Genomic DNA, 11,507 nt, shown 5'->3' on the forward strand with positions numbered 1-11,507 from the left:
GGAATTAGGTTTCTTGCCAGTAATTTTTATAGAGAACAATCTAAACTAGTACCTCAATAGAATATTATTTATTTACTATAAAGCTGGATTAAATTACTTTAATTTTATATTATTTTATTAAATTGATTTATTACTAAAATACAAAAGAAATTTAATATACTGCACTTGAATTCAAAGTAGCCCAATAGGGGGCAGCTGCGTAGCTCAGTGGATTGAGAGCCAGGCCTAGAGACGGGAGGTCCTAGGTTCAAATCTGGCCTCAGACACTTCCCAGCTGTGTGACCCTGGGCAAGTCACTTGACTCCCATTGCCTAGCCCTTACCATTCTTCTGACTTGGAGCCAATACACAGTATTGGCTCCAAGATGGAAGGTAAGGGTTTAAAAAAAAGTAGCCCAATAACATGAATCCCAGGATGGTTCCTGAAGTGAAGCTATACTGTATTTTTTCCTTTTTGTTGCCAGGTGTATAGTTTCATAGTAAGCTTCAGAAGAAAATCTATGAGTTACATATGCAAAAGTATTTAATATTATAGTATATATATGTACATATTTAATATATAAAAATAGAACTTTGAAGAGAATTTTTTCCATCACCAATTTATAAGATATTCCCCTAATGACACTACAACAGTAAGATTCTAGGTTCTAAGGACATTAGAGACACATATCTATGTTAGATTTCTTGCAACCTGTATCAGATACTATTATCATTGGAGACTGTCAGAAAAACTGCTTAATTTTATAGCATCTGTTGTTATCTAGGTGTGTTCAACTCTTTACTACCCAATATACCATAGCACTCCAGTACTGATTATTGGGATTTCTTGTCATAGATATGGTAGTAGTTTGCCATTTCCTTCTCCAGGGGATTGATGTAAACATAGGCCAAATGACTTGCCCAGGGTCACATAACTACCAAGTATCTTAGGCTGGATTTTAATTCTAGTCTTCTTAACTCCAGTCCAAGAATATCCACTGATCTACCTGGTTGCCTTTTAAGCAAACAGGTTAAGTGACTTGTTTAATGTTATACAACTAGTAAGTGTCTGAGGTCACATTTGAATTTGTGTCTTCCTGATTCAAGTCCAAATGCTCTATCTACTAATTCCCTTAACTGCCATTTAAGACATCATCAAAGTTTATTAAAAAGTAAAATGTTAGTTTCTCCCCCCTTTTTTTGAAGATCATCTTAGTTAAATATAGAGGAACAGGGGTAAGAAATAGGTAAAGAATGGCTATAGACCCATAACATACAGAGTCATATCACAATATAACTTTTGATATTTAAAAAGACATTTTGTCTCTTACTTTTAACAGTGAGGTACATGGATTTGCTGACATCTGCTCCCACATCATTGCTGACCTTGCAGAGATAGTATCCACTATCCTCTTCTACCACATGCTTAATCAACAAGGAACCATTTGTGAGAACCTGGATACGCCCATTTAAGACAATTGCTTGGAACTGAGGAACTCCAGCACCTGTAACCAAATAAAAAATGGTAAGGTAAGTAAAATGGACACAAAACATAATGTTTGCTTCAAAATAGGAAGATCCATAAAAGTGAATGTTTACATTCATGTGATATCAGTTAAATATGGGATAAATTCCTTGCCTTATTACCACTGTTTCTATGGAAAGAAATACATTGGTTTAAGATAATAGTATTTCACAAGAACTCAGTGGAAAAGAAAGTCTACAAATAGTTTTTGGATAAAAATCAAAATTTAAAGTAAAATATGTAATATTTTATTGAAACTGGACAATGGAAATAAAAAAAATTGACCAATAGAATTATTCATCCCTTATAAATTACATATGCTTCGAATAAACACTTATGACTAAATAAGAAAACTTCAGGGATGTTACTTTTAAAGACCGTGTTAAATTTATCAAAGACCACATGTACAAAGAGCATGCAAGGGAAGGCATTCTTTAGAATCCCACAGGAAAAAAAAACACTAAATAATCAGTATGATAATTTAAATATCACTTTTATTTAGCAATAACTATTAAAACACAAATAGTCAACACTTTGTAGAAACAAAAGATTAAAAGGTATCTAATAATAGGAATCTATTGACAATCATAATTGCACTATGAAGAGATTTTCTTTGCCTTGGTTTTTAAATATATTTATCATGTATCTTGAAAATACATCTGAACTACATCTTCATTTTAAATAAATTTTAATCTTTCAATAAGTTTGATAGATTTAGTTTTATAAATATCATGAGTGGCTTTAATTGGACAATAATTTTTTAAACATTTAAACTTTTTTTCAATTTCATGCAGAAACAATTTTTGACAATTATTTTCTGACATTTTGGGATTCAGATTTTCTTCCTTCCTCCCTCAGGGTAGTAGTCTTATATAAGTTATCTGAGTGCTTTCAGGCAATATATATTTCCATTTTACCCATTATGGCAGAAGACATTGTACATTAAATTTTTAAAAATTTATGAAAGAGAGAGATGACATGCTTTGACCTGCCATAAGATTCCAACAATTCCTTTTTTGGCTGTGCATAGCATTTCTTATCATGAGTCTTTGGGGATTATCTTGGAACATTGTTTTGTTTTGCTAAAAATATTTTAGTCCTTCACAGTTGATTATCATTCAACATTTCTTTAACTGTAAAATGTTCTCCTTTTTCTGGTCACTTTATTTTATCACTTCATATAAGACTTCACAGGTTTTCTGAACTCATCCTGTTCATTTCTTATGGTGAAATAGTATTCCATTACAGCCATATACCACAACTTTTTCAGCTACTGCCAAATTAATGGACATCCTCTCAATTTCCAATTCTTTGCTATCACAGAAAGAGCTGCTAAAATGTTTTTGTACAACTAGGTCCTTCCCTCCCCTATATCTTATCTCCTTGGGATACAGACCCACTAATCTTATTGTTGGGTCAAAGGGTGCATATACTTTTAAGGCTCTTTTGGCATGGGTCCATATTTCTTTTGAGAATGTTTGTATCTGTTCACAGTTCCACCAATACTGTATTAGTGTTTGAATTTTCCTACATCCCTTCCAATATTTGTCATTTTCCATTTTGGTCATATCACCAATCTGATAGGCAGTATTCATGTGCTGTTTAATTTGCGTTTCTTTCATCAATATTGATTTGAAGGGGGCAGCTGGGTAGCTCAGTGGATTGAGAATCAAGCCTAGAGACTGGAGGTCCTAAGTTCAAATTCAGCTTCAGACACTTCCCAGCTGTGTGACCCTGGGCAAGTCACTTGACCCTCATTGTCCACCCTTACCACTCTTCCACCTAGGAGCTAATACACAGAAGTTAAGGGTTTAAAAAAATAAAAAAAAATAGTGATTTGAAGCATTTCTTCATATGACTATAGATAGTTTTAATTCATGTCACTGAGAATTTCTTATTTATTTCTTTTAAACACTTAACAATTGGGGAATCTTGTATATTTTTAATTAAGTTGACACCATTCTCTACATATTTGAGAAATGAGGCTTTGGTCAGAGATGCTATAAACAGCACCTCACTCCCCAAATTTGTTTTCTTTCTTATCTTCACATTGGTATTATTTGTATGAAAATTTTTAAATATGATGTAATCAAAATAATCTATTAGATTTTTCATAATGTTCTTTGCATATTGTTTGGACATAAATTCTTTCCTTGTCCATAAATCTGACAAATAAATTTTTCTGTATTTTCCTTTATTTGTAAAACAAATAACTATTTTGACTTCATCTTGGTGTATTGTACATATTGGTCTATGCCTAGTTTTTGCTATAATGTTTTCCAGTTTTCTTAGGAGTTTTTTTCAGATAATGAGTAGTTCCCTCAATAGATTGAATGTTTGGGGTTACTGAACACTGGGTTATTATGCCATTATTCCCTAACCTATTCCACTGATACACTATTCTCTTAGCTAATAGCAAATTGTTGTGTTGATTATTGCTTTACAGTTTAATTTGAGATCTGGTATGTTTGTTTGTTTTTTTTTTTATTTTAAACCCTTAACTTCTGTGTGTTGACTTATAGGTGGAAGAGTGGTAAGGGTGGGCAATGAGGGTCAAATGACTTGCCCAGGGTCACACAGCTGGGAAGTGGCTGAGGCCGGATTTGAATTTAGGACCTCCCGTCTCTAGGCCTGGCTCTCAATCCACTGAGCTACCCAGCTGCCCCCTAGATTTGGTATGTTTATGTCTCCTTCCTACATATTTTTCACTAATTCCTTTTATATTACTTATCTTTTATTCTTACAGATGAATTTTGTTATTTTTTCTAGTTCTAGGAAATGAAGGTATTTTCTTTGTAACTTCATTTAGGAAGGGTTGTCATTTTAATTATATTGACTTGATCTATACATGAGCAATTGATATTTTTCTAATTGTTTAGGTAAGAGTTTGTGTGAAAACTGTTTTGTTATTGTGTTCATATAGTTTTGAGTTTGTTTTGGTAAATATACCCCTATACTTACAGTTATTTTAAATGTAATTTCATTTTCTATCTTTTGTTGTTAAACTTTATTGATAGTAAATAGAAATGCTGATGATTTATGGGGTGTTTTATTTTATGCAATGTTCATAAAGTTGTTAATTGTTTCTCAGGTTTTTTTGGTTAATTCTCTTAGGTTCTCTATACGTATTGCTATATCATCTGCAAAAAATGATAGCTTGATTTCCTCATTACCTATTCTAATTACTTCAATTCCCTTTTCTGCTTTTATTGCTATAGCTAGTGTTTGTAGTACATTGTGAAATAGTAGTGGTGATAATGTGGCATCCTTGCTTCACTCCTCATCTTATTGGGAAGAATTCTAGTTTATCCGCATTATAGATAATTAATGCTTGTTGCTGATTTTAGATATTTATCACTTTAAAGAAAGATCCCTTTATTCCAATGTTTTCTTTTTTAAAAAAATAAGGAAATGGTGTTGCATTTTGCCAAAGATTTTCTGCTTTTATTGAGATAATCATATGGTTTCTGCATTTTGTTATTGATATGGCCAATTATGCTGATAGTTTTCCTAACATTGAACTGTCTCTGCATTCCTGGTATAAAATCTATCTGGTCAAGATGCGTCATACTTGTTATATAATGCTGCAATCTCTTTGCTAGTATTTATTTAAAAATTTGTATCAATGTTCATTAGGGAGATGGGTATATAATTCTCATTTTCTGTTTTAGATCTTCCTGGTTTAGGTATCAACCAAATATTTTTGACATAAAAAGAATGTGGAAGAATTAGTAATTCTTTATTTTAAAAAATAGTTTATGTAGGATTGGAGTTAATGGTTCTTTGAATGTTTGGTGGAATTCATTTGTGAATGTATCTGACCTTGTAGCTGTTTTCTTAGGGAATTCTTTGATGGTTTCTCCAATTTCTTTTGCCATGATAGGATTGTTTAAACATTCTCTTTCCTCTTTTGTTAAATGAGGCAATTAAGATTTTAAAAAAATATTCATCTATTTTAGTTAGTTAGATTTATTGGCATATACTTGGGCCAAATAACTCCCAATAATGGCTTTAATTTCTTCTTCCCTGGTTATGATTTTACCTTTTCCATTTTTATAATGGAAATTTGGTTTTCTTTTTTAATTTTTTAATCAAATTAACCAATGTTTTATTTATTTAAATTATTTCCCCATAAAACCAGATGCTTGTCTTATTTATTAGTTCAAAGGTCTCCTTACTTTAAATTTCATTTATCTTTCCTTTGATTTTCATGATTTCCAAATTGGTGTTCTTTTTACAGTTTTTTAGTTATATGCTCATTAATCGAACTGTTCTTTCCCTATTTTATAAAGGTAATCATTTAGAGATATACATTTTTTCCTGTATGCACCTTTGGCTGCTTCCTATAAATGTAGATATGTTGTCATTCTTTTTAATGAAATTATTGATTGTTTTTATGATTTGTTCTTTGGTCTATTCATCCTTTAGAATAACATTATTTAGTCCTTCTTTCTGTTTCACTTTGTTGAGTATAATTTTATTGCATTGTGTTTTGAAAAGGATGAATTTAATATTTCTGTTTTTCTGTATTTGTTTATGAGGTTTTTAGGACCTATTATATGGTCAATTTTTGTGAAAGTGCCAGATACTACTCAGAAAAGGTATATTAATTTCTATTCCTATTCAGTTTTCTCTAGAGGTCTACCACATTACATTTTTCTAAAATTCTATTTACCTCCTTAACTTCTTTTTTGTTTGTTTTTATTTGGGGATTTGTTTGTTGTATTTATCTAACTGTGAAATGGGAGGTTTGAAGTTCTCCACTGGTAAAATTTTACTGTATATTTCTTCATATTTTCCCTCATATATTTATTTCCTTATGTAACTTCTCTTTCAGGAATTTGGGGCTCTACATTTGGTACATTTGTGTTTAATATTCATATAATTTTTTTGTTTATCTCTTTTGATTAGATCAATTTGTACTTTTGCTTCATTTGGGATCATAATTGCTGCTACCATTTTTTTAGTTAAGCTGAACTGTAACAGATTCTGCTCTAGCTCCTCACTTTTATTCTGTGTCTCTTTGCTTTAAACATATTTCTTATAAACAGTATTGTGTGGGATTTTAAGTTTCAATCCACTCTGCTATCCTCTTCCCTTTTATAGCTGAATTCATCCCATTCACATTCATAGTTACAATTACTTATTTTATGTTTCCTTTCATCTTATTTTCCTCATTTCCCCTTCTTTCTTTTTAGACTTTCTCTGTTCACAAATATTAAGCTTCTGACCATTGTCTTCCCAAATTTGCCTTCCTTTTTGTCTGTCCCCCACCTTCTTATTCTCCTTTCCCTCCTATTCCTATTATTGGCTGAATGTGGATGCCATTCCCACTGTGAGCTAACTCTAAGATGAAAGTAAAGTTCAAATATTGCCTGCCCCATCTCCTCCATTGTACTGACTCTTAGGCTACTCTTCATGTGAAATAACTTAGTTTCTTCCATCTTCTTTTTTTCTTCTCCTCATATGTTCCTCCTACCCATATCTTTGAGTTTTTATTTTGTATACCAGTCCATCCAATTTTACTTTCTCCCTTCCTTCTTTCTATGTATACTCCTTCTTACTGTCCTAATAGTGACAAATATCTTAAGAACTTTGTTTTGAACACTTTAAGTACCTTATGTATTTCAAGTATCATATAAATCTTAAGTATCTTAATTATCACCTTCAGAGGTAATAATGTTCTCAATTCCACCTTATTGAATCCTTAAGTTTCCACTTTTATATTTACCTCTTTAGATTTGCCTTGAGTGTTGAATTTGGTAATTGAATTTTCTTCTCAGCTCTGAGTTATTTTGTTTATGTTTTTTGGTCAGGAATTCCTTTCAGTCCTTTATTTCATTAAATATCACATTTTCCTCTTGGATTATGATCAATTTTGCTGTACATATGATTTTTGGTTGTAGTTCAATATACATTGCCTTTTGGTTATCATATTCCATGTCTTCCCTTTCTTTAATGTAGAAACTGCCAGGTCTTCTATAAGCCTGACTGTGGCTACATGATTATTTGAATTTTTTCTCAAAGCTTTAAGTAGTTTTTCTTTTGTTGAGTTTTTAAATTTTGTTATAACCTCCCTGGAATGTTTTATTTTACTGTCTCTTTCAGGAAGTGGTTGATGGATTTTTTAAATTTCTATTTTCCCTTGTTTGAGGATATCAGGGAAACTTTCCCTGATGATTTCTTGTAATATGGTGTCCAAGCTCTTCTTTTCATTATAGCTTTCAGATATTCTGGTGATTCTTGCATTGTCTCTTTTAGATCTATTTTCCAGATCAGTTCTTTTTTCCAATGACGTGTTTCAAATTTTCTTCTCTTTTCTCATTCTTTTGTTTTTGTTTTATTGTTTCCACAATAAAGCCAAAAGCTGTGTGGAGTTATTAGCTTCTCTTTGTTCAATTAAGAATTTTAGGAAGCTATTTTCTTCCTTGAACTTTTGTGTTTCCTTTTTTATTTGGCCTATTTGATTCCTTAGGAAGTTTTTTTCCTTCCATTTTTTGCCCTCCCTTTCCATTTGTCCCATTATAGTCTATAAGGAGTTGTTTTGTTCACTTTTTGGTCTCCTTTTCCATTTGGCCCATTCTAGTTTCCAAGTTCTTCAATCTTTCTATCATTTTAAAAATTTGATTTGTAAACCTCTTTTCAAGTTGTTGTAAAAGTTTTTTTGGAGGCCTAACATAATTTCTCACTTTATTTTGGAACTTTATATGTTTCTTTTTTCCATTGTTATTCCATACCGAGTTTCTATTTTGATCTTCCATACCACTAAAATAACTTTCTTATGTTTTTTTCTTTGTCTTTTGTTCATTTTCAGCTCATTATATTTTCTTCCTTATTAATTTCTATGTTTTGAGGTTCTGTTCAGATTCAAAGGTAGAGAAAGATTGTTCCATACTTGCAGTATAGCCTTCTTTGTTGCTTTCGGTAGAACCAACTGTCTTTAGGTCCCTCAACATGAGGGAGTGGACCTGCTGGCTTTTTAGAAGGATTACAGCTTATTTTGTTTTGTCCAGTTGGATTCCATTTCCCAAGCTATTGGTTTCCCTGTCCTCTCTAGTGCTTGTATTGTTCCCACTCTGCTATTTAATTGCATCTGCCCATTTGGGACATTTCCCATGCTCTAATTTTTCATGGCCTTAAACCATGTGAAAGCTGGTAGGGCTGACTTTGGGCTGCTTCCTCACTCTGTTGTTTCATTGTCTCAGACCAGGTGGAAGTAATTTGGATTGGTCTGCATTTTGCTGGTTCTCCTCAATGCTACACTTGCTCAACTACTATCCTTTCTCATCATAGTGAACAGTGTCCCTTCAGTTTTCCTGGTTGGAAATGTTTTATTGTCTATTTTTGTAAGTTTGATGAGTTTGAGTAAGCTAAGTGTCCCTTACACCACCATCTTAGCTCCCAATACACAAAGCTCTTACCTATTTGGTAAATATTTGAAGGGTTTCTAATTTTTTCTGTGAACAATTCTTTTGATTTGAGAGCAATAGTCTTGTTTTTAATCAGGAGAGGCTTTATTAAAACATTTAAATTGAAATTTGTCTTTAAATTATCTTCCTAGATATAAAGGGGAATTCTGGGAAGATGGAGACAAAGAAGCAGCAAGGCTCCAGACCTCCATAAAGCCCTTCACCACCAATCAAGGACAAAGGGTTCCAAGGGAACAGAAAACCAAATCTGACAACAGAACAGAACTGGGGGATATTCCAGCTGAACCCAACATAAAATATGTGGAATAAAGAAGAAAAAAAAGCCTGAATTCTTGGAACTGTCCTGTGGGAGGGGAAAGAAAGGAGGAAGATCCCAGATCCCCTCCTCCACCTAATGTACTGACACTCTAGCGGATCCTGGAATCTCTGGGTGAGCTGGGGCTCTAGTCTGAGGGAGTGCCTTGTTGGATCAGCTGTGCCAAACTCAAGGGTCTGATTATGGACAGCAGGAAGGTTGCTGGGGGAGAAACACAGAGAGGGTGAACATTGGCTTCATCTTGTGCTACCACCCCCCCCTTCTCTTGAGGCTTTGACCTCAGTTCACTTTGAGCTGTGCAGATCAACCACACCTGGCTTAATCATATCAATACAGTAGACAAGAAGTCTTCAGAGGGAAGGGAAGCTCCAAGACCCCTCCCCCACAGACTACAGTGAAAGTAGCTGAATTCACTTCTCTAGCTTTTACTACCATCTGGGGAAAATCTGACCTCAGGGCACTTGGAGCTATATAGAACAACCCCACCTGGCTTAATCCTATCAATACAGCAGACAAGAAACCTTCAGAGGGCAGAGAGACTCCAATACCCCTCCCCCAAAGACTATGGTGAAAGTAGCCTAATTCAATATTTAGCTTTTACCACCAGCTGGGGAAAATCTGGCCTCAGGTCTCACTAACCTAATTAATCAACCACAACAGAGAAGAAGCCCTCCCAGGACTGAATAACCCCGAACTCATAGATAAAATAAATGATCAGAGGATGAAGATTACAGCCAATTATAGGGGAGAAAGAAGGGGGAAATATAAGTAAACAAAAGAAAAAGAAAAAAGAAATCACAATCCACAGCTTCTATCCAGAAATTGAACAAAGAGCAAATGGATCAGAAGAAGACAAAGAAACACTAAGAAAAAAACATAAACCAGTGAAATGGACACAGGCTTTGGAAGCACTCAAAATTCAATTAACTCAAAGACTCAGAAAACAATCAACAGAAGATAAAGAAAAATGGGAAAAGGAAATACATGATCTAAAACAAGAAAATAATGTCTTAAAAGCCCAAATTGAACAGCTAAAAATGAAGCAAAGAAGGTGAAAGATGATCTACAAAGAAAATCAGACCAGAAGGAGAAGGATGAACAAAAAAGTTAGGGACAAAATTCAGTCTTTAAAAATTAAAATTCAACAACTAGAAGCAAATTATTCCCAAGGCAGCAAGAATATATAAAGCAAAGTAAAAAAAAAGAAAAATTTGAGGAAAATATGAAACAACTCATTGTCACAACCACAGACCTAGAAAAAAGATCTCAAAGAGACAATTTAAGAATTATTGGTCTAGGGGGCATCTGGGTAGCTCAGTGGATTGAGAGCCAGGCCTAGAGACAGGAGGTCCTAGGTTCAAATTTGGCCTCAGCCACTTCCCAGCTGTGTGACCCTGGGCAAGTCACTTGACCCCCATTGCCCACCCTTACCACTCTTCCACCTATGAGACAATACACCAAAGTTAAGGGTTTAAAAAAAAAATTATTGGTCTAATGGAACATCATGACAAAAGAAAAAACCTGGACATCATCCTACAGGAAATTATCCTAGAAAAATATCTTGACATTCTCGAACAAGGGGGAGAAGTGGAAATTGAAAGAATCCACAGATCACCTCCTACATTTAATCCACAACCGACAACTTATAGAAATATTATAGCCAAATTAAAAAACTACCAGACCAAGGAAAATATTACAAGCTGCTAAGAAGAAGTCATTATGATACCAGGGAATCAGAGTTAGGATAACACAGGATCTGGCTGCATCTACATTGAAGGTCTGGAAGGCATGGAAAGCAATAGAACAGGGTCTACAACCAAGAATCATCTATCCAGCAAAACTGACTATATTCTTGTAGGAGAAAGTATGGTCATCTAATAAAATTGAAGACTTCCAATCATTCATAAAGAAAAAACCAGATTCTAACAGAGAGTTTGTTGCCCAAACACAGAACTTAAGCAAATCACCATAAAGTAATTAAGAGAGCATGGGAAACAACCAAAAAACCTTTTCATTAAGGGACCCAATCAGTTCAATTGACTTATATCCCTATAAGAAAAGTAGATATTGGTAACTCTTAAAAATTGTTATTATCAACAGAGTAGCTAGAAGAAGCATACTTAGAGGGAACAGGGACAAATTCCATAGGACAATATATGTGCATGTGTATATATGTATATTTGTACACACACACACACACATATATATATATATATATATATATATATATATATATATATATATATATATATATATAA

At 33.5% G+C, this 11,507-nt stretch overlaps 1 protein-coding gene across 1 annotated transcript in view; it reads right to left on the reverse strand.

Moving 5' to 3' along the window:
• Positions 1-11,507, reverse strand: part of DSCAM (DS cell adhesion molecule) — a 607,061-nt gene that overhangs the window by 420,656 nt on the left and 174,898 nt on the right. Inside the window, exon 9 of the mRNA XM_044669244.1 lies at positions 1,310-1,483. Within this exon, the coding sequence (XP_044525179.1) occupies positions 1,310-1,483 (174 nt within the window). The remainder of the gene's footprint in view (positions 1-1,309; positions 1,484-11,507) is intronic.

This window comes from Gracilinanus agilis, chromosome 3, assembly GCF_016433145.1.
Source record: "Gracilinanus agilis isolate LMUSP501 chromosome 3, AgileGrace, whole genome shotgun sequence".
NCBI lineage: Eukaryota > Metazoa > Chordata > Mammalia > Didelphimorphia > Didelphidae > Gracilinanus > Gracilinanus agilis.